This window comes from Carlito syrichta, unplaced genomic scaffold (assembly GCF_000164805.1).
Source record: "Carlito syrichta isolate Samal-C Ts95f unplaced genomic scaffold, Tarsius_syrichta-2.0.1 Scaffold302986, whole genome shotgun sequence".
Taxonomy (NCBI): domain Eukaryota; kingdom Metazoa; phylum Chordata; class Mammalia; order Primates; family Tarsiidae; genus Carlito; species Carlito syrichta.
The window spans coordinates 232,854-257,085 of record NW_007247082.1 but is presented as its reverse complement, the minus strand read 5'-3'; the positions used below and the strand labels follow the sequence as shown (position 1 = coordinate 257,085).

Sequence of the window (24,232 nt, the reverse complement as noted above, 5' to 3'; positions counted from 1 at the left end):
GTGGGTATTGTGTTAAATCTGTAGATTGCCTTGGGTAGGATGGACAACTTAACAATGATAATTCTTTCAGTTCCTGAGCATGGAATATTTTTCTATTTGTTTGTGTCATCTTTGATTTCTTTGAGCAGTGTTTTGTAGTTTTCATTGTAAAGGTCTTTCATGTTTCTGGTTAGGAAGATGCCAATGTATTTGATTTTTTTTTCTGGCTATTTTGAATGGGATTGTGCTTTTTATTTGGGTTTCTTTTTCTTTATTGTTGGTGTATAGAGATGCAAATACCTTTGCACATTTATTTTATATCCTGAGACTTTGCCAAAGTCCTTTATCAGTGCAAGGAGGTTTTTGACAAATTCTCTTGGGTTTTTGAAGTATAGCATCGTATTGTCTGCAAAGAGGGATAGCTTGACTTACTCTTTTCCTATTTGAATACCCCTGATCTGCTTATCTTGTCTGATTGCTCTAGCTAGGACTTCCAAAACTATGTTCAAAAGGAGGGGAAAGAGTGGGCATCCTTGTCTTGTTCTGGTTTTCAGGGGAAATGGTTCCAATTTCTGTCTGTTTAGCAATATGCTGTCTATGGGTTTCTCATAGATGGCTCTTACTATTTTGAGGTATGTTCCATCTATGCTTAGATGTTTGAGAGTTTTTATCAGGAAGGGGTGCTAGATTTTATCAAAAGCTTTTTCTGTGTCTAATGATATAATCATGTGGTTTTTGTTTTTACATCTGTTGATATAATTAATTACATTTAGGGTCTTACGAATGTTGAACTAGCCCTGCATCCTGACAATGAAGCCCACTTGGTCCTGGTGGATGATTTTTGAGATGTGTTTTTGAATCTGATTTGCTAGCATCCTAGCATCTATGTTCATCAAGGATATTGGCTTGTAGTTCTCTTTCTTTGTTGGATCTTTACGTGGTTTGAGTATCAATATGTTAACTTCATAAAATGATTTAAGGAGATTTCCATCTTTCTCAATTGTCTGGAATACTGTCAATAGGATTGGTATCAGTTCCTCCTTGTATGTTTTGTAGAATTTTGTTGGAAAGCCATCTGGTCCAGAGGGGTTTTTTTTGGGGTGGGGGGGTAGGTAGTTTTCTGATGACATAGTCAATTTTCTGGATTGTTTTTGGTTTTTTCTGGTCTTGATTTCTTCTTGTTTCATCTTGGGGAGGTTGTGTGACGTCAGAAAGTCTTCCATTTCCTTAGGTTTTCAAGTCTGTTTCCATTTAAGTGTACATAGTAGTCTCTGATAATCTTTTGTATTTCTTTGGGGCCAGTTGTGACTTGATCTTTTGCATTTCTGATTGTGTTTATTTAGGCTTTTTCTCTTTCTTGGTCAGTTTAGCTAGCGGACCATCAATCTTGTTTATCCTTTGAAAGAACCAGTTTTTTGTTTCATTGGTTTTTTTATATTATCTTTTTGTCTTCTTTGTTCCAAATTTGGGCTTTTATTTTGTTGATCTGGATTCTTCTGCTGAAGTTAGGGTTTTGGTGGTCTTGCTTTTCCAGCTCCCTTAGGTGATTTGTTAGGCTATTAGCTTGTGATCTTTCCATTTTCTTCATGTGTGTTTGTAGAGATATGAATTCCCCTCTTAGTACTGTTTTCATGGCATCCCAGAGGTTTTGGTAAGATGTTTCTTCATTTTCATTTGTTTCCAGGTATCTTTTAATCTCTGTTTTGATTCCTGTGTTGACCCAGGAGTTGCTCAGCATCATGCTGTTTGGTGTCCATGTCTTTGTGAGTTTTGGGGAAACTTTGTTGGTGTGATATTTATTTTTATTCCACTGTGGTCTGAGAAGGTAGATGGATAAGACTGCCGCTATTTTAATTGGTCTTCCCTTGTAGGTAGTCTGACCTTTTTCTCTTGTTGCTTTTAGGACTTTTTAATTTATACCTACTTTGTGTAGGCGAATTACTATGTGTCTAGGAGTTGGTCTACTCATTTGTCATCTTACAGGGGTTCTCTGAAACTCTTGTGTTTGAAGGGTCATGTCACTCATGAGATGAAGGAAGTTTTCTTAGACAACTTCATGGAATGTTTGTTACAGGGTGGTTTCTGTCTCTCTGCCTCAGGAAGTCCAATTAATCTTAGGGTTGGCCTCTTGAAATAATCACTCATCTCTTGGAGGTTTTGCTTTGTCTTTTTAGGCTTATTTTCTATATTCTTGACAGTTTGAGTTAGTTCCATATTTTGGTCCTCAAGCTCTGAGATTCTTTATTCTGCTTGGCTAATTCTGCTTTCTGTGCTTGTCAGTTTGTTATTTATTTCATTCACTGTATTCTTTATTGCTGTTTTCTCAGTTATTAACTATTTCATTCTTTCCTCTTGTCTCTCCTTGATTCTATTTATTCTCTTTATTAATGTCTTGATATCTGAGCTTGTGGTTTGACACCAGTCATTCTAGGGCTCTTCATTGATTGCATTCAGTGGCTGACCTCCCAGGGGTCTGTGTGAGACCCATATTTTTCTTCTGGTTTTTCTTCATTTATGTGAATTTTCCTCCCTCCTTTTTCCCCCCTCTTCTTTAATTCTATCTTTCAGGGATTGGTGGTAGAGGGGGTAGCTTTTATTTCTTTGTGCTCAATCTCCCATTCTTCCTTAAGTGAATTCTCTGGCTTTGTTCAATTCTGAAGCTGGACTGTGGATGGGGTGCTGTACTCTTTGCAATTTTGAGATTTAATTGAGAGGGAGCTGTGATTCAGAAACTATCTGCAGATCCCAGTATCTACTGACAGGTATGTGGGCCCCCTGGAACCTGCTTCCCACTGCATACAATCTGTCTATGCAATGGGGATATAGGTTTGCCCTTGAAAGCAAAATGAGGTAAGAAAAAGAAAAAGTATGGAAAAAGGAAGGAGGGAGTAAAGAGGAAGGTGGAGAGATAGAATAAGAGGGAAAACAGACAGGCATACCAACTAACAAATTAAAAGAGACACATTAAAAGACAGAAAAGATTAAAAAAAACTAAAACATACACACAATCATACAAATATAGAAACTGACCAAAAAACCCCTACTGATATACTCTCCCTCAAAAATACCAGTACACATCAGATCTGATGTGTCTGTGTCTGATCCAGTGTGGGAGAGGGGCTTCTGTCTCTCTGAATTTGATGAGATTACCTCTAGGTCCCAAATTGGAGACTGGGTGGAACTGGGCAGGGCAATGCAGGTCTCTGCCTGGGCCCAGGACAGAGAAAATTACTCCAATGAGTATTTCCTCACTGGCGGTGAGGTTTGTCCAGTTCTTCCCAATCTTCTCTCTCCATGGGTCCAGAGCTCCAGCTGCTTTGCTGTCACAGATGATAGTGTGGGCTGGGTGCCAGGTGATGAGAATCAGTTGTATTTGGCAGGCTTTTCTCAGGAGAGTCCTAAGAGCTGCAGACAATCCTGCATGCCCCTGGCTTTAATCTCAGGGTGGTGAGGGGTTGCAGTCACTTCCAAAGGAGAGCCCGAGTGTATGAACCCAAGTCTGTCCTCAGATGGACTTTCATTCACTCATTGGCACGCACCCAATCACATAGGGAGTATTTTTGGACACTCGCTTTTGTGGAGATTCTCACAGTCTGACCTGCCCTGTCACCATCTTTCCAGAAATCCGGCCTTGATTTCAATTCCAATTCCTCCATTCATAGACTGTTAGAAGTTTTTCATGCCTTTGAATTTCCTTTTTTAGTTATTCTCATTGGAACATTTTTGACACTTTAACGTATCTTATTGTCAATTATCTTTTTGTTTATGCTCTGCCTTATCTGGTTTGTGAGTTTAAATTTCTGTACTTTTTTAGATCTGAGAATTTGTTAGCATGTTCAAGAGATTCTCAGTGAATATTCTGATAGAAATTCAATGGTATTTGAACGTAAGAGAGGCTTTATTTAAAGCATTGCTGATTAGTTTGAGAAGAAAATTTAGCAGACAAAAATGAAGTGATCTGCTCCATTACATGATTCAGTTAGTGTTGAAAGTAATGAAAAGAAAATAATTTATCTGCTATAGGCCAAATGGCTCATATTTATATATATCCTAGAAACAACACTATAACACCTTTTCCTTCCTTCCTTCCTTTCTTCCTTCCTTCCTTCCTTCCTTCCTTTCTTTCTTTCTGAGTGAATTGTTTTTGAACATATTTTTCTCTCCTCAAAATGGAAACCCAAATTCTTTTTTCTCTATTTTATTTTAGATTTAAGAGGTATCTGTGCAGGTTTATTACATGGGTATATTGTATGATGATAAGGTTTGGGCTTCTGACTCAAATAGTAAACATAGTACCCAATAGGTGAGTTTTTATCCCTTGCACCCCCATCTCCTTAGAAGTCCTCAGTGTCTGCTTTTCCTATCTTTATGTCTGTAGGCATCCAGTGTTTAGCTTCCACTTATAAGTGAGAACATATGTAATTTGTTTTCCATTTCTGTGTTAATTTACTGAGAATAATGGCCTCCAGCTGCATCCATATTGTTGCAAAGAGCACAGTTTTATTCTTTTTTATGACTGTGTAATATTCCATCATGTATGTATACCACTTTTTTTATCAGTCAACCATTGAAGGGTGCCTAGGTTTAATCCATGTCTTTGCTATTGTGAATAGTGTTGTGATAAACATGAGTGCAGGTATTTTTTTGTTAGTTTGTTTTATGGGGGGTAAGATTTTGTGTGTGTGGAATGATTTGTGCTTATTTGTGTATATATACCCAGTAATGGGATTGCTGGGTTGATGTAATTCTATTTTTAGGATGGAAACCTTATGTAGCAGAATGAAACTGGAGCATACCTCCCACCATATGCAAAAATAAACTCTGAGATGTCTCCATACTGCTTCCCTCAGGGACTTTGAAAAATCTCCAAACTGCTTTCTGCAAGGGCTTAAATAGTTTACTTTCTCACCAACAGTGCATGACTATTCCCTTTTCTTTACAACCTCTTCAATATCTGTTGTTTTTTGACTTTTCCATAATAGCCATTCTGACTGGTGTGATATGGTATCTTGTGGTTTTGATTTGTATTTTTCTGATGATTAATGATGTTGTACATTTTTCATGTTTGTTGGCAGCTTGTAAGTGTTTTTTTGAGAAATGTCTGTTCATGTCCTTGGCTCACTTTTTAAGGGAGTTATTTGTTTTCTTGTCAATTTAAGTTCTTTATAGATTCTGAATATCAGTCCTTTGTTAGGTGCATAGCTTGCAAATATTTTCTCCCACTCTGTAGGTTGTCTATTTACTCTGTTAATAGATTCTCTTTTGCTTTGCAGAAGCTCTTTGGTTTAATTAGGTTCCAGTTGTCAATTTTTGCTGCATTTACTTTTGAAGACTTAGTCATAAATTATTTGCCTGGGCCAATGTCTAGAAGAGCATTTCCTAGGTTTTCGTCTAGGAATTTTATAGTTTGAGACCTTACATTTAAGTTTTTAATCCATCTTGAGTTATTTTTGCATATTGTGAGAGAAAGGGGTCCAGTTTCATTCTTCTGCATATGGTTAGCCAGTTTTCCCAGTGCCATTTATTAAATAGGGCATTCTTTCCCCATTGTTTATTTTTGTCGACTTTGTTAAAGATCAGAAGGTTATAGGTGAGTGACTTTATTTCTGGGATATCTATTCTGCTCCATTGGTTGATGTGCATATTTTTGTGCCAGTGCCATGCTGTTTTGCTATTGTAGCCTTGTAGAAAATTTGAAGTCAGGCAATATAATGCTTCCGTCTTTGTTCTTTTTGTTTAGGATTGCTTTGACTATTCAAGCTTTTTTCTGCTTCCATAACAATTTTATAATTGTCTTTTCTAATTTTGTGAAAAAATGATGCTAGTAATTTAATAGAGATTGTGTTGGAACTGTAGATTGCTTTGGATAATGTGGGCATTTTAACAATATTGATTCTTTCAATCAATGAACATGGAAAATTTTCCATTTGTTTGTGTCATATATGATTTCTTTCATCATATATGATGTTTTGTAGTCCTCATTGTTGAGATCTTTCAACTCTTTAGTTAGATGTATTTTATTTTCTAGGTGGTGTGTGTGTGTGTGTGTGTGTATTGGTATTGTAAATGGGATTGTCTTCTTTATTTGAATGCTATTTTTCATTAATTTATTTATTATAAAGATGTGGGGTACAATTCAGAGTTAGGTATATAAACATTGATCATGCAGGTACCCTTGTTGATGAGGTATGTTCCTCCCTCCCCTAGCAGTTTCCCTCAACTGCCAGTCCCACACCCCCTCCCCTGACAGTTTTCCACTACTGTCAGTCACTTTCTTATACTATAATTGTTCAAGGTCACCTTATGAGTGAGAACATATGAAACTCAGTTCTACAATGGAATATTATGCAGCCATAAAGAAGGACAAATATATGGAGTTTGCAGCAACTCGGATGGATTTGAAGTCGATCATTTGAATGCTATTGATGTGTGGAAATGCTACTGATTTTTGTATATTGATTTTGTATTCTTTGAATGTTGATTTTGTTTGAATGTTGATTATGTATGCTGAAACTTACTGAAGTAGTTTTCAGGTCTAGAAGTCTTTTGTGGAATTTTTAGGATTTTCTAGACATAGAGTCATATTGTCTGTGAAGATAGACAATTTGACTTCCCCTTTTCCTGGATGCCTTTTATTTATTTCTCTTGACTGGTTGCTCTGGTTTAACTACAGAAGTAGGCTGAATGCAGGTGAAATTTGGGCTTCTAGCTAGTCCTCACTCACCCTGGTAGAGGACTAAGTTCCCTTTGTGTTGTCACATGTCTCTCATCCTTTTCCCTCCCTAGCAGTGCCCAGAGACTGCTGGGACTGGACTGCCAATCCCTCCTTTATGATAATGTTACTATTGTTTGGGCCCACTTATGAGTGAGAAAATGCAGTATTCAATTCTTTGTTTCTATGATAGATCACTTAATATGATGATCTCCAACTCCATCCAATTTACTGCATAGTCCATGATTTCGTTGTTCTTTGGCTGTATATTATTCCATCATGCATGTGTACCAAATTTTCTTTATGAGGTCTGCTTTTGATGGGCAGTGGGGTTGATTCCATGTTTTTACTATTATGAATGCATGACAATAAGCATCCATGTGCAGTTGCCTTTTTTGTAGAATAATTTATATGTTCCTCCAAATACATTTCCAGAACAAGGATTGCTGGATTGTATGGAAGGTCAATTTTTAGTTATTTTAGGAATTGCCACACTGTTTTCCATAGAGGTTCAACTAGCTTGCATTCCTACCAACAGTGTAGAAGTATTCCTTTTCTCTGTATCCGTGCCAGCATCTGTTTTTGTTTTTTGTTTTTGGTTTTTTGGTTTTGTTTTTTTTTTGACTTATTTATGATAGCAATCCTTTCTGGAGTTAAGTGGTATCTCATTGTAGTTTTGATTTGCATTTCTCTGATGATGGGTGAGACTGAACATTTTTTCATGTGTCTGTAGGCTGCTTGCATATCATCTTTTGAGAAATGTCTGTTCATATCCTTTGCCCACTTTTTAATGAGGTTGTTTGTTTGTTTTTCCTTTCACTTTCTTTGAATTCCTTGTAGATCCTGGATGTTAGACCTTAGTTAGATGCATAATTTGCAAGTATTTTTTCTCATTTTGTGGATTTTCTCCCTACTCTCTTGATGGTTTATTTTGCTGTGCAAAAGCTTTTCAGTTTCATGAGGTTCCACTTGTCTATCTTAGTTTTTGTAGTATTCACTTTGGGCACTTAGTCAAGAAATCGTTGCCTACTCCAATGTGCATAAGGGTGTTTCCTATGTTTTCTTCTAGGATTCTTACAGTTTGAGATTTTACATTTTGGTCTTTGAGCCATTTTGAGTTGATTTTTTGTTATGGTGATAGGTAGGGTCCAGTTTCATTCTTCTGTATGTGGGCAGCCAGTGTCTTCCCAGCATCATTTGCTAAATATGGTCTACTTTCCTTGGTGATTATTATTGGTGGCTTTGTCAAAGATGAGTTGGTTGAGAGACCATATTTTTCTTTCAGAATCTGTCCTGTTCCATTGGTTTATGTGCCTATTCCTATACCAATACCAAGTTGTTTTGGTTACTGTAGCCTTGTAATAAAGTTTAAAGTCTGGAAGTCTGGTGCCTCTCACTTTGTTCCTTTTGCTGAGAATTGTTTTGGCTTCGTATTCTTTTTTGTTTGCATATAAATTTCTATATTGTTATTTCCAGGTCTGAGAAAAATGATGTTGGTAATTTGATTTCCTTGGGTAGTATGGACATCTTGACAGTATTGATTATTTCAATCCATAAGCATGTAATGTTTTTCCATTTGTTTGAGTCATCCTTGATTTCTTTGAGCAGTGTTTTATGTTTTGAGGTTCTCGTAAAGGCCTTTCACTTCTCTGATTAGGTGGATGCTGAAGTATTTCATTTATTTGTGGCTATTGTGAATGGGATTGTGCTTTTTATTTGGTTCTCTGCCTGCTTGTTGCTGGTATATAGAAATGCAGCTGAATATTGCACATTGATTTTGTACTCCAAGACTTTACAAAAATCATGTATCAGTGTGAGGAGGCTTTTGACAGACTCCCTAGGGTTTTTTTAGGTATAGAATATCATCCACAAAGAGGGTTAGCTCAACTTCCTCTTTTGTTATTTGGATATCCCTGATTTCCTTGTCTTGCCTGTTTGCTCTGGTTAGGACTTGCAGCACTGTGTTGAACAAGAGGGGTGAGAGTGGGCATTCTTGTCTTGTTTCTGTTCTTAGGGGGAATGCTTCCAACTTCTGCCCATTGAGCAAAAATGTTGGCTGTGGGTTTATCATAGATGGCTGTTACTGTTTTGAGGAATGTTCCTTCTATGCTTAGGTGTTCAAGGGTTTTTATCAAGAATGGATGTTGTGTTTTGTCAAATGCTTTTTCTGTGTCTAATGAGATAACACTGTGGTTCTTGGTTTTACATCTGTTAATGTGCTGAATTGCGTTTATGGTCTTGTGAATGTTGAACCAGTCCTGTATTTTAGGAATGAAACCCACCTGGTCATGGTGGATGATCCTTGACATGTGTTGTTGGATCCAGTTTGCTAGAATCCTGCTGAGATTTTTTGCATCTGTGTTCATCAAGGAGATTGGCCTGTGATTCTCTTTTCTTGTTGAGCCTTTGCAAGCTTTAGGGGTCAGTATAATGTTAGCTTCATAAAATGAGTTGGAGAGAATTCCATCATTCTAGATTGCCTGGTGTACTTTGGTATAAAATCGGTACCAGCTTCTCCTCATATGTCATATAGAATTCAACTGGGAAATCATCTGATCCAGGCTTTTTTTTTTTGGTGGGGACATTTCTTATAACTGAGTTGATTTCTTGGATTGTTATTGGTCTGTTTAGAATTTCAATTTCTTCTTGTTTCAGCCTTGGGGGATTGTGTGATGTCAGAAAGTCCTCCATTTCCTTTAAGTTTTCTTATTTATTTGCATACAAGTGTTCATAGTAATCTCTGATAATCTTTTGAATTTCTTAGGATCAGTTGTGATGTCACCTTTTGCATTTATAATTGTGCTAATTTGGACTTTCTCCTTCTTTTTTATAGTCAGTCTGGCCAGGGGTCCATCAATCTTATTTATCCTTTCAAAGAACCATTTTTTTGTCTTGTTGATTCTTTGTATGATATTTTTGTCTTCTGTGTCCTGCAATTGTGATTTTATCTTGGTGACTGGGATTCTTCTGCTGAAGTTAGAATTTTGATGATCTTGCCTTTCCAGCTCCCTTAGGTGTGGTATTAGGCTGTTTGCTTGCGATCTTTCTATTTTCTTGATATGTGCCTGCAACGCTATGATTTTCTTCAACACTGTTTTCATGGCATCCCAGAGGTTCTGAAAAGATGTATCTTTGTTTAATTTGTTTCCAGGAATCCCTTTATTTCTGACATGATTTCCATGTTGACCCAGAAGTTGTTCATCAGCATGTTGTTTAGTGTCTATGCCTTTGTGTGCTTTGGGGGCATCTTGTTGGTCATGATAATTTATTTTTACTCCACTGTGATCTGAGAAGATGGATAGTATTATTTCAATCATTCGAAATTAGTTCACACTTGATTTATGATTGATGTCTATGTGCTTATGAGTAGGATGTATACTCTGTAGATGTTGGGTGAACTGTTCTGTAGATGTCTATTAAATTCATTTAATTGAGCGTTGAGTTGATTTTCAGGATCTCCTTGTTTGTTTTTGCTTCGATGGTCTAAGCTGTTAGTAGGGTATTTAGGTCTCCAACTATGATTGTGTGAGAGTCAATGTCCTCTCTTAGTTTACTTATTAATTGTTTTATAAAACCTGGTGTGCCTGTGTTGGGTGCATATATGTTTAGGATGGATATTTCTTGCTGGAGAATTGAGCCATTTATCATTATGTAGTGTCCTTTTTGACTTTTGATGGTTTGAAGACTTCTTTGTTGCATATCAGAATAACTACACCTGTCCCCTGCTGTTTTCTGTTTACCTGAAAGATCATTTTCTAACCTTCATCTTTGAGCCTGTGGGTGTCCTTTGCAGTGAGGTGAGTTTCCTGGAGGCAGCAGGTTGTGGGATTATGCTTTTTTGTCCAGTTTGCCACTGTGTCTCTTCAGTGGTATATTTAGACCATTTATGTTAAATTGATTATTGAAATGTGAGAATTTATCCCTGTCATATGGCTCTTATGGGTTGCTTTGTTTCCTTTATTCTTTTATATTTATATATGTGTGTGTTTCCATTTTTGTAAGTATTCTGTATGGTCTATTAACTCTGTGCTTGCCTGTACTTTTGTGATGGGTATAGCCATTACTTTTTTTTTTTTTCTGTGTTCAACATCTTAAGCATCTCCTAAAGAACTGGTCTGGAGGCAGCATATTCTCTTAGGGATTGGATATCTGGGAAGCATTTTAGTTCTTTACCAATGATGAAGCTTAACTTGGTGGGGTAAAAAATTCTTGACTAGAATTGCTTTTTTTTTTTGAGTTGGAGTCTCACTCGGTCACCCAGACTGGAGTGCAGTGGCCGCTTCCAGCCACCGCAGCCTCAACCTGCTGGGCTCCGGCGATCCTTCCACCTCAGCCTTACAAGTAGCCGGAAATACAGGCATACGCTACCATGCCCAACTGATTTTTTTATTTATTGTAGAGATGAGGTCTCGCTGCCCAGGCAGGTCTCGAACCCGCGGGCTCAGGCAATCCACTCACCTCAGCCTCCCAAAGCACGGGATTACAGGCTGAGCCACCGAGCCTGGGTGAATTGCTTATTTTTAAGAACATTAAAAATTTGACTAGACCCTTCTGGCTTGTAGTGTTTCTGCAAATATATCTGGAGCGATTCTGATGGGTCTTTCTCAGTAGATAGTCTGACCTCTCTCTTGCTGCCTTTATGATTTTTTCTGTCATGCTTATTTTGCAGAACCGAATTACTATGTGCTTGGAGGATGGTCTTCTCATATGATACTTTGTGGAGGTTCTTTGAATCTCTTGTGGTTGGATGTTTACCTCTTTAGCAAGATGTGGGAAATTTTCTGGGATGACCTCATGTAGTGCTTGTTCCATGGTGTTCTCTGTTCCTCTTTTTGCTTCAGAGATACCAATCAGGTGTAGATTTGACTTCATAACATAGTTCCACATCTCTTGGAGGCTTTGTGCTTTCTTTCTGAGCTGTTTTCTATGTTTTTGACAGACTGGTTAATTCCATATTTTGATTTTTCAGGCTCTGAGATTCTTTCTTCTGCCTGGTAGACCCTATGTTTGTTACTGTGTTCATAATTTCCAGGTTGAAGTTTTTCATTTTCATTATTTCAGAAATGACTTTTCTGAGATTTGCCAACTCTACTTTTACTTCCTGTATGACTTCAGAGAGTTTTGTTTCTTTTGTCTCTTGGTTTCTGTTTATTTTTGCCATCCAGTCTCTGATTTCTGTGGCTCTTATCTGGGGCAGCTCTTTCTGAGGGGTTTCCGTTGTTTATATTCTGATGGTTGCTTTTTTAGTCTTATGTCTTTAGGACTATGAAGTTTGCCTGTATATTTTCACCTTCACTGTCTATAATTTCTCTTTTGATTTGTTGCTCTGAAGTTATTCAGTTATTCTCTGTTCTTTTTTTTTTTGAGTTGGAGTCTCACTCTGTCACCCAGACTAGAGTGCCTCTACCTGCTGGGCTCCAGCGATCCTTCCACCTCAGCCTTCCAAGTAGCTGGAACTACAGGCATGCACTACCCTGCCCAGCTAATTTTATTGTAGAGATGAGGTCTCACCAAGTTCCCCAGCCGGGTCTCGGACCCGCATGCTCAGGCAGTCCACTCACCTCGGCCTTCCAAAGTGTTGGGATTACAGGTTGAGACACCCAGCCCAGCAGTTGTCCTCTGTTCTAGGGCCCTTTCTGTGGTTCAACACAGGTCACTCAGTGAGACGAGCATTCACTTCTGGTCCTTCCTCCACCTTGTGGCAGGTTTTTGTCACTGCAAATTTTCTCACCTGCTGCTAAATTAGTCAAAGCAACTTTCAGCCCCTACTGCTAGCACTCTGCTGAGGGAGGGGGAGGCAGAGGGGTGGGGAAAAAGTGGTGGAGGTTAGGAGGCAATAGGTCTTTCATCTGCTGTCTGTGGTTTACACCAGGAACCTTCCCATTGAGAAAGCCTTTGGGTATCTTTCATGTTGCTCTGTCCCTGTTCAGGTCTGCACTCTGCTCTTGTAATAGACCAAGTTCCCTGCCGCAGAGTAGGAGATGGGCTCTTCCCTCCAGGGATGCAGGACTTCGAGGTGGTTCTTCCTGATCTGACTGAGAATATAGCCACCAGTTGCAGGTAGTAAGCATCAGCCGAGTTCACTCTACAGGTGGGCTTTCCCTGCCTATGTGTTGGGCAGCCGGAGTTGTGCTCATGGTGGCTGACCTAGTGCAGGTATTTTTTTTCCTGTTTCACTTGGGCTATGGTTTCCCACCACTGTGCCCTACCTAGGATATACACATGGGACCAATGACCCATGTATGGCTGGGAGGGGCTGAACCATTGCAAAGCATCTTTGTCTCACTCATCCACTTTCATTCACCAGGCAAGTCTTCGGTTCTTGTGAGAGCCTGGTACATGGCTAGGAATGGGGCACCCAAAATCCCACATCTGCCATTGCTTTCTGGTCTCTATGTGCTCAGAGAGACTTTTGCTGTGTGCAGGTCTTTCACATGTCCAAAAGTATTTGAGATGTCTCTGTCTATAAACAGCTGGGGCCCTCCCTGCTCTCTACTTTGCTCATAGAAAGAGAGAGACACCAGTCTGCTGCTCCACAGTGGCCATGTTGGAGACTTCTTTGTTCCTGTTCTTAACAAGAATGCTTTCAGTGTTTACTTGATCAGTATGATGTTGGCTGTGAGTTGCTCATAGATGACTCATCATTTTGCAGGATGTTCCTTTTATGACTAGTTTTTTTTAAAATCATAAAGCAATGTTGGATTTTATCAAATGCTTTTGCTGCATGTGTTGAGGTGATCATATGGTATTGTTTCCTAGATTTTGGGGGGGGGGTCAGATTCTTACTTTGTTGTGAGTGTAGTGGCTTGCTGGGCTCAGGGGATGTTTCTGCCTTAGCCTTCCAAGTAGCTGGAACCACAGCTGTGTACCACCACACTGGGCTAGTTTTTTCATTTAATGTAGAGATGAGATCTCACCAAGTTGCCCAGACAATCATCTCATCTCCACCTCTCAAAGTTGTGGGATTACAAACGTGAACTACCACACCTGACTCCTAAGTTATTAAGACTTACCTCTTTTTTTTTTTTTTTTTTTTTTTTTTTTTTAGTCAGAGATTCATTTAGTTGCCCAGGCTGGAGTGCAGTCACACCATCACGGCCACTGCAGCCTTGACCTGCTGGGCTCAGGTAATCCTTCTAAGTAGCCAGAAATATAGGCATGCACCATCATGCCTGGCTTTTTTTCTTTTTAATAGAGATGAGGACTCCCCAAGTTTCCCAGGCTGGTCTTAAACTCTGGGACTCAGGCCATTCTTTCACCTCTGTCTCCCAAAGTGTTGGGATTACAGGCTAGAGTCACTCCACCTGGCCAAGACCTAACTTTTTGACCTTATTTCTTAGTAATCAATCCAGCCCCACTGATTTTCTTGCTCGTATCAGGCATGTCCTCCACCATACCTCCTAGGATCTTTGCATTTATTTTTTTCTCACATGTTTCTGTGACTTAGTATTTATGAACTTTACTAAGGTCTTCATGTCTATACTAAGATGTTGTCTTCTCCATGAGGCTTCTACTTGGGTATCTCATTTAAAATTTTAACTTCCTCCTGGCATTCCCTTCCCATTTCTCCCCCCAGCACTTCCTATCTCCCTTCTTGCTTTATTTCTTCCCATGTTACTTAACATCCTTTAACATGCTCTTTATTTTTCTTATTTATCTTGGTGTATGTATTTTAAATTTATTTCTCCTTACAAGAACATACATTTTACTACAATATAAAGTCCACAATGGAAGGAATTTATTCATTTATCTTTCCTGATTTATGTATCTATCCCCAGAATAAATGAAACAATGAAGAAGGAGTATTAGAGCTAGAATTTGAATCTAGTTCTGTTTTACCTTCTAAATTAACTAGGCTGCTATTTGGTTTATGTGTTTATAATTTTGTTTTATATACATGCACACTCCTACACCACCTCCACTCCTACTCAAAAGCCTTTCAAATTGATAAAGTCTTGTAAATTTTATGCATGTATAATGAACAATATATTGTTTATTGTTAATTATGTTTGAACATATATTAACAATATATTCTTGATATATTTAATATTTAATCTTGCCAGTGATAATGATTACTACATTCTTAAATATACCTTCAAATATAGTTGTGATACATGTTTATTTTATTACTTTTATAAAAAGTTGTATGTGTGTGTAATACTATGTTTACTATGCTACTGTATTCTGCTACTATATATTATATTCATATGTCTCTGTGTATATATATATATATAAAATTATAGATATATATAATTTTTTTTAAAACAGGTTATCAGGACATCCCATGGGAGAGACTTGGATGACTCTATAGAAAGATGTGAAGAATATTTGAGCCCAAGATCATGTAGCAAGCCCCGACATTCTGCAAGGACCTTACTAGTTCATTCAGCACCTTCAACAATGCCAAAGCATTCTCCAAGCCCTGTGTTAAACAGAGCTTCTCTCAGGGAAAGGTAATGTGTAGTATCTGTTTGTGTACTAGTCTTCTGCATAATAAGTGTTAAAAAGAAATCAGCAATTATGCATGTGGAGTGAATATTTGTAAAAGTATAATTTGGTTTTTAAGAGGCTAACTTAAATTGCTTTTGTTTAGAACCTATTGCATATTACACAGAGTTAGATATTTCTTCTTGGCTCAGTTTTCTAGAAGTGAGAAAACTCATTTATTAACCAGGTAAGGGTCATATTACTCCAAATTAAATACTTTAGATCTTAAAAGAGAATAGTAAAGTATATGATAGTTTGTTTTTAGTAGATTCAAAGGAATTTAATATTATTGGCATGTCTTAAATATAAAAATAGTATAGATTACATTTCTCATTTAGTCATCATGGTGATCTATATATTATTGTTAGATGATATCTAGTTTTCTCAAACTAGAGATGATATCATCTCCTCCAACTCCCTAAGAGAATCTTAATCATGTAAAGATTCCAGCACCCTCTCTAAAAATGCTTTGGCAACCAAAGTCATATTTCTAAGTCTATATTGGAAATTCTTTGCCTTTGTCAAAAATAGTAACATAGAAAGCTATGTTTTTCTAATAAATTGAAAAAAATCAACCCTGGTTAAAAAATATAGAGAGAGTTTTATATTCTGTAAGTAAGATGAATTATCAACAACTTGGAAATCAATTTGTCTTTACAACTGGTATCAAAAAGCTGAAGTAATAACATTAAATTTCTATAGTGTATTAGGGCCATCAAACATAATTAACAAAGATGTAATTAACTGTAGAGAGTGTATCATAAGTTTAACTCAAAACTAATGATTTGAACATGAGTGTGGTAGTTTGAATCATTGTATCATTGATATTGGCCTCTGTGTGCTCACATACATAGACATACCAGGCCTGACAGTTAAGTTTGCAAATTCATCTTAGAAAGAGTGCTACATACCTCATTGCTGATTATCGCTATGGTCATCTTCAAAGTACTCTTTTTGGGAAACTATGCACTGACCCCAGCACCCATCATCCAACCGATTTTGCAACTCTTTCTGGAATGACCATGAGAGCTGTCATCACGAGAATGTCAGAGTTTGAATTAGAGTAATGAACAAACATTTAATTTCCTGTTAAACTTGGCAAGAGTAGAAGGAAAATCAGGGACACATTAGTCCAAGTATGTGGGGATAAAGTCATGAAGAAAATGTCAGTGTATTAATCGTTTTTCTGAAAGGAGAGAAAGCATCACTGATGAATAGAGATCAGAATGGCCAGTAATGAGCAGAACTGATGAAAACATTGCAGAAATTTGTTGAATTGTACATCAAAATTATCAGCTAGCTGTGAGAAGCATAGCAGCCAAATACACATTGATAGAGAAACAGTTAAAAAATCTTAACCGAAAATCTTGGCATGAGAAAAGTATGTGTAAAAATGGTCCCGAAGGAGCTCTTGCATCATGACAATGCCCCACCTCACACAGTACTGTCTTTGAGGAAGTTTATAGCCAGTAAACAAATAACTGCATTAGAACATCCCCCTGCTCAACTGGTCTGGCCCCCAGTGACATTTTTCTTTACCCGAAAATAAAGCAAATATTGAAAGGAAGACATTTTGATGACATTCAGTACATCGAGGGTAATACAATGACAATTCCGATGGCCATTCCAGAAAAAAGTTCCAAAATTGCTTTGATGGGTGAGCTAAGCACTGGTGTTGGTGCATAGCTTCCCCAGGGGGAGTACTTCAAAGGTGACCATAGTGCTATTCAGCAATGAGATATGTAGCACCTTTTCTAGGATGAGTTCATGAACTTAATTGTCAGATCTCATGTGTTTGTGTATATATATGTATATACACAAACATACACACACACACACACTTTATTTTTTGAAAGTAGGATTTATTGAGAGGTCATTAAAGCTCTCATAGTGGGAGGGGACCCGAGGGTGTTGCTCAATACACACTTTAAAAGTTCAAGAGAAACTCTTTAAGAGAGATTCTTCTGCAAGCTCTTATGGTTTTATTGTAGATAAATTTTTTTGCTAAAAGGAAATAAGCTATTCTAATATTAAACATTACCTATTTTACCTATAACTTGAGAAAGGTTAGGTTCTTGTTTAGTTTGGGATTTAGCTAAATAAATTAATTTACATAAATTAAAAAGCTAATGAAAATTTTATTGGTGTACTATCTAGGTTAGGCATGATAGATAAACTTTTCTACTTTTAATAAGGCAGAACACCTCTGTTTTGAGTGTATTTTCTAAAAAACAGATCTAGATTCTATAAAGAAAATAAAATTTATTTAAGTCATATTACTAGCAACAAAAATATTTTATTCTTTTCAACACTTACTACCATGTCTTTAAATATAAGACATTCTGTGATCTGGGCTCTTTCTAAAAAGAGAGTGTTGGCCAGGCTCGGTGGCTCAGCCTGTAATCCCGTGCTTTGGGAGGCTCAGGTGAGTGAATTACCTGAGCCCACAGGTTCGAGACCCGCCTGGGCAACTTGGCAAGACCTCATCTCTACAATAAATTTAAAAAATCAGCCGGTTGTTGTAGCGCGTGCCTGTAATTCCGGCTACATGGAAGGCTGAGGCAGAAGGATCGCCGGAGCCCAGCAGGTTGGAGGCTGCGGTGGCCGGGAGCGGCCACTGCACTCCAGTCTGGGCCACAGAGTGAGACTCCAACTCAAAAAAAACAAAAAATAAATAAAAAATAAAATAAATAAAAAGAGAGAGTTTACACAATCCACTGAGATCAGTAAACAATTTAAACTGATGTAAATGTAGATTGTATATCCCAGGCAAAACGTTTTGCCTAGATGCTGTAGTACAGAACATATAGCTTTAAGTGTATATTTGTGTAAATATCTATTGAAATTAAATATGTTCTCTCTAAGATTGTGGTAAAATACTGACTCCTTAATCATGTGGATGAATAAACAGATTTTTTAAAGTTTTACCAGTAACTTTAAGCAATGAATTCCTGTATTTATAGTGAAAGTGTTTTTTGCTTTGAACTCATTTTAAAAATTCCTCCAATACAGTTAGCATACCATAAAAATTGTTTCAATTTTGATTATAATTGTTATATTTCAGAAGCAGTTTTCTTTGCAATGTATAAATATTAACATGTTTTAAAATTTGTATTAGGTGTTAGAGTTATTACTAAAATTCATCTAAGAAATCCTAGTAAATATAATCAAAATGGAGCTGATATTATTTTGAATCATTCTTAAAGTTTTGACTTTTATGAATAGAGTTAGTGATTGGTAGGCAAGCATTCCTTATACCACAGCACAGACTAGTGGATCCTCTAATAGTGTCATTGAAGCGATTCAGTGGATCCTTGGAGGTACATAATTGGGTCTCAGATTTTCAAGATGTGCTATTTGTATTGCACATAACAAAGTCTCCCAATATATTTGCCGTAAGTACAATAAAACTTGCTCTTACACATGCAGAAGACTAAAATTTAGGTATAGTTGATTGTGTTTATACTTTGTATAAAATATGTAAAATTGTAGCTTTTAAGAACAAACTGGGGAGCAAAAAAGAAAGAGTTAAGCAACATATCAGCATTTTACCTATTTCTTTATAAAGAAATTGTCAGTAGGACTTCTTAGATATAATTGGATGGAAATTTTTATTATTACTTGTATGGAATAAAGTAGCTTAATTATACTAATATCAGTTTTGAATTTGGGAAAAGCATAAGAAAGAGGGGTAGATGCTTTGTTTCTTCTTTGACACATTTAATTTCAACTCTCGGTCTCTAATAAAAGTTATATTTTTCTTACCTATTTTTTAATATTTAAAAATTTTAAAAATGCATTATCTCATAGCAAAGACCAGAGAGGTGACATCATTTTGTGTTGAGAAGGGACCATTTAATTTGTTTCTCTGTATTCCTGAAAGGATAACATGATTGGATTCTAAATAATATTTTTATCTATTAACACATTTTGTTTCATTTTTCTAAAATAGTTTTATTTTTGTATGCAGAAAGGAATTTCATCCACACAGTTTGATAGTATGATTACTAGAATAAGAACTTTGTTGAGGCATTATACAAGGAATTATTTTTTAGTATGAAAATCTGTATCTTTAGTTAAAACTCTAAATAATTATTTATAAAAATCATTAAAATGGCCAGATATATTCTCCCAAATGTATGCCAAACTTTATTAAGACTACTTATTGAACACACTGTGAAAACTTAATACTATGGCTGAGAATCGGTACTTGATTTTATGTCTCCTACTCATCCTTAATCAAAGGAAGAAAATATGTTATTTTAACCTTATATACATTATCATATAGAGATAAGAAAAAAATGACTTTCCGTGTCTGGTATTTGAGAATTTAGAAAGATATCTTTTTCTCTCCATCTGTCTGCAAGTTATCTGTGTGTTTTTTGTTTTTTGTTTTTGTTTTTTTAATACCTACAGGTTTCATTCTGATTGGTGTTCACCTTCAAACTGTGATGAGATCCATGACCGGGTAACAAATGTCTTGAAATCACATCAGGCTCATCAAAGACCGTTATATGTTAGTTTCTAAAATTTTCTTTTAAAGGCTATTTATAATAGGACAAGAAAACCGAAGATACTTAAAGCTTGCAGTATTTAGTCACAGGAAAGAAAGAAAAAGAAAGCATCATCCATTTGATGAAAGTCAATGGTTTTGCTAAAAGCAGCAACATCTCTAAGCTTCCAACTTGGCCTGAGTCAAGTTTGACATAGATCAGCTGAACTATAAATGATGTTAGTGATAATTATCTTGTAAAGAGTCAGTATGTAGTGACCTTATATTTATTTCACATCCTTCAAAATATGAAAACTCTTGTTTTCTGGCCCAGTGTAAAGTAACTTTGCTACAAATAGATTTGATTCTAAATGGTAGCATGTATTGAGACGTATGCGTTTTGAAGATGCTTCCCAGCTAATTTGTATGTTAATTAAATATTTAAAATAGGAAAAGAGTATGTCAGGTTTATCACTTTTAATATTAGAGAACATCAAAATGAGAATATTTTCTGAGATAAGGCAGATAAACATTCACATGCATGACAGCTGGGAAATGACGGTACATTCTTTTGTGTTTGATTTCTTGTTTCATTCATTAGTTTTAAAAATAATCATTTATCAGTGTCATGTTGGAAACTAAGATTAATCTTGGGATATAACTAGATTATGTGACCTTGGGATCAGTTTTTAAAATTAAACTTGTTTTCAAAATATAATATACATGTAGAAAATGCAAAAATTTTAAGTAACAGCTTGATGAATTATAAAATTTAGCAGACTCATATAAACTATCTGCCAGATCAATAAACAAAACATCACTCTACAGAAACTCCTCTTGTTCCTGCCATCTATTGCCATTCTAAGTGTAAACATTATCCAACTTCTAACAAAATGTCATCAATCGTCTGACAGCAAAGATCAGTATTGCATGTTTTGAACTTTATATAAATGGCATCCTACAATTTCTACTTGTATTTTTTCTTTTTACTTGTTTTGCTTTGTTTTGCAGTACAATCATTTTTTCCAATTTAGACATGTTGTTTTATGTAGCAATAGGTCATTCTTGTTGCTGTATGGTATTTTATTGTATGAAAAATCTACCATTTATTTATTCATTCCACTGTTTTTGTGCTATTCTTGAACTGCTATGAGCAGTATGCACATGTTCTTGAGTGACATCGTATACATTTTATTTGGGTATGTACCATCCAGTGGAATTAATCAGAGAGAATGTGTACTACCGAACAATGTTACACATAGTTTTATAGTTACACTCCCACTGCCAGCGTGGGAGACTTCTGCTTGTTCCATTTCTTCACTGCTCCTTGGTTGATTATGTTTGTATGTGTATGTGTGCATGCATGCAGTTGTGTTTTAATTTTGTCATTTTAGTAAGTGAAAGGTAGTTTATCACATAGTAGTTTTAATTTGCTATTTCCTAATGACTAGTGAATATGCTTAGTGATCTTTTAGATATTCTGTTTAGCGAATGTTCATTCAAGTCATTTGTTCATTTTTTTTTAACTGGATTTTCTACCTTTCATTTTTGTTTACAATTTCCATGGAGATTCTTCATATCAGTTTTTAGTCAGATATATGTTTTACATTTTTCTTTCCCCACTGCATGTGTGACTTACCTTTTTACCCTCTTAATTATATCTTTTGATGAAAAGTAGATATTAATTCTAATGATTCCAGTTGATCACTTTTCCTTTTTTGATTAGCATTTTAACGTTTTAATCTATTTTAAGACTTCTATGTTTCCTTCTAAAGGCTTTTTTGCTTCCTTTAGTATTTAAATATATGATTTATTTGGAATTATTTTTTCTGTATAGTGCTAGCTAGGTGTACATTTCAAAAACAATTCAAGTTGTATGATTATAGATCTGTCTTTTTCTTTTTGGTTCTGTTAACTTTATTTTAAATATTTTGAAGCTATGTTATTGGTATATTTCAGGCAATGTTATGAACCTTTTATTGTAAAATGTTCCTCTTTATCTCTTAATATTCCCTGTTTCACAGCATGTTTTATCTGATATTAAGTAATATAGTTATAGCAGGTATTTTGGCTACTTATGCATTGTGTCTATTTTTTAATATTTTCCTTTTTATCATTATACTTAAAGGATGTATATTAAAGTAATACATGAGATTTTTGTTTTCAAGAATGAAAATCTTGTATTTTAAAGTAAGTTGCTATGTCTTATTTGTATTAATCCAGTTTTTAAAATAATTTATTTTCCTTTGAATTAAGTTGTTAGTCTTCATTTTAGTATTCTGTTGTTTGCCATGTTGATTTCAACATGCATACATGACAAATTATTTTTATGACTTTTAGAAAATGAAAACATGTAATTCTTTTTTACCTGACTTCTTTTGCATATCTTTGACCATGCAATTTTATTTTACATATACAACACAATAAATTATTTTTGTTCATCTAGTAACATTTATTCATTTTAATTACATTCTTGCTATTATTTGTAATCCTTTCTTGCTATTCTCTGTTTCCATATAGGCTTTAGAGTCATTTTCTGCCCAGAAGTACTCCCTTTAATGCTTCTTTTCATGTCCAACTCTTGGACAGAAATTCTGATTTTGTTTGAAAACATCTTGGTTTTACTTAACTTTATGAAGGTTAGTTTTACTGGATATAGAATTCTAGGTTAGTAGTAATTCTCTTTGGCATTTTAAAGAAGCCAATCTGTTGCCATTTGGCTTCTTTGTGTCTGTTGAAAGTTAGCTGTTATTTCTTTGAAATAATATGGATTTCTATACTCAAAATTGCATGTCAGATTTGCTTTTAGACTTAGTGTTTGGTAGGTTTACTCTGATATATCTACATGTGGTTTTAATGAATTAATTCTCCGTTAAGTTTGAAGAACTTGTGTCTTTCATTTGATTTGGAAAGTTCTTAGCTATTTCTTTAAACATTTCTTCTGCTTTTGTTTCTTTTTCTCTTTTTCTGTAACTCCAAGTTACACGCATATAAAATCTTTAGGTTGTGTCTCATATATATCTTATATTTGTATTTTTAATTCTTTTTCCTTTATTTGGATATTTTCTTTTAAGCCATTCTCTAGTTTGCTAATCCTATTTTCTGCTATGTTGGAATTAAAGTTAAAACTATTTGAAATGAACCAAATACTTGAAAGTATCAACTACCATAACTACTTCAAGAAGAAATCATCTCAGTGGTTGTATATCTATTAAAGAAATTGAATTTGTAGTTAAGAGCTTTTTCAAATAGGAAGTCCAAGCCCCAGATGATTTTTTTGGACAAATTCTACCAAAACTTTAAGGAAAACATAATACCAGGCTTGCATATCCCTGAAAACAGAAGAAGGGAAACTTTCCAAAGTCATTTTATGAAATCAACATTCATCCTAATGCTAAAACTCAACAACAGCATTATAAGAAAGCTACAGACCAATGCCTCTCATGAACTTATATGCAAAAAAATTCACAGTAACACATTAGCAATTCAAATCCAGCAATATATAAAAATGGAAATACATAATAATCAAGTAGACCCATTCTTGAAATCTTATCCTATTGACAGATTAAGTAAGAAAAAGCATATTCTCTGTGTAGTTTTAACAGACACAGAAAAAGCATCCAACAAAATTCAACTTTATTCATGATAAACACTATTAATAAAGTAGGGATAAAAGAGAACTTCATTTGAACATCTAAGAGAAACGTACAGCTAACATTATATTTAGTGATGAAAGACTGAGCACTTTTCCCCAAAGTTTAGAAACGGCATAGATGCCCTCTGTCACCATTCCCTTTCCATCATACTGGGAACCTTATAAGGCAAGAAAACTAGAAAACAAAGATTAGAAAGGAAGAAACAATATATTTGCAGAAAATATGATTATTTATGTAGAGACTTCTAAATCATCTTCAGAACGACTTGTAGAATTAATAAGTGAGTTTAGCAAGGTCACAGAATAGAAGGAAAATCAGTTTCCTTCCTATATACCTGCAATGAACAATTGGAATTGTAAATTAGAAACTCTATACCATTTACAAGAGCACCATTAATTGAAGTGCTTAACTAATATTCTATCAAAATATGTAAAAAAAAAAATTTTAAATCATGTAGGAGCAGCATGCTGAGAACTACAAAACTGTTGAAAGAAGACAAACAAGAGAAAAATAAGTGGAGTTACATATCGTATTCATGCACTAGAATATTCTGTATTTGAATCTCAATTTGATCTCTAGATCCAATGCAATCTTTATTAAAATTGTAGCATACTTTTAAATAAATATTGACAAGCTTATTCTAAAATGTATGTGAAAGGCAGAGGAACTTGAAAAATCAAAACAACTCTGGAAAAGAACAAACCTGGAAGGCTCACTACCTAGTTTTAAGATCTTTTTTTTTTTTTTTTTTTACTGTAAAGCACAGGAATGAAGACAATATAGTATTGACTAAATTATAGACTTATATATCAAAGGAATACACTAGAGATCCAAGGAATAGAACCACACAGATACCATTAACTGATTTCTACAAAAGTACAAAGTCAATTAAATGGAGATTTTGTA

The 24,232-nt window shown here is 35.5% G+C and overlaps 1 protein-coding gene across 3 annotated transcripts in view; it reads left to right on the top strand.

The window, feature by feature from the left end:
- SPATA6 (spermatogenesis associated 6) overlaps positions 1-24,232 on the top strand; it is a 174,304-nt gene that overhangs the window by 101,929 nt on the left and 48,143 nt on the right. For 2 of the 3 annotated variants that reach the window (XM_008057384.1, XM_008057383.1), the window contains 2 exons: positions 14,960-15,144; positions 19,595-19,694. In XM_008057384.1, coding sequence (XP_008055575.1) covers positions 14,960-15,144; positions 19,595-19,694 — 285 coding nt within the window. The remainder of the gene's footprint in view (positions 1-14,959; positions 15,145-19,594; positions 19,695-24,232) is intronic. The other variant, XM_008057385.1, reaches the window with a different exon arrangement.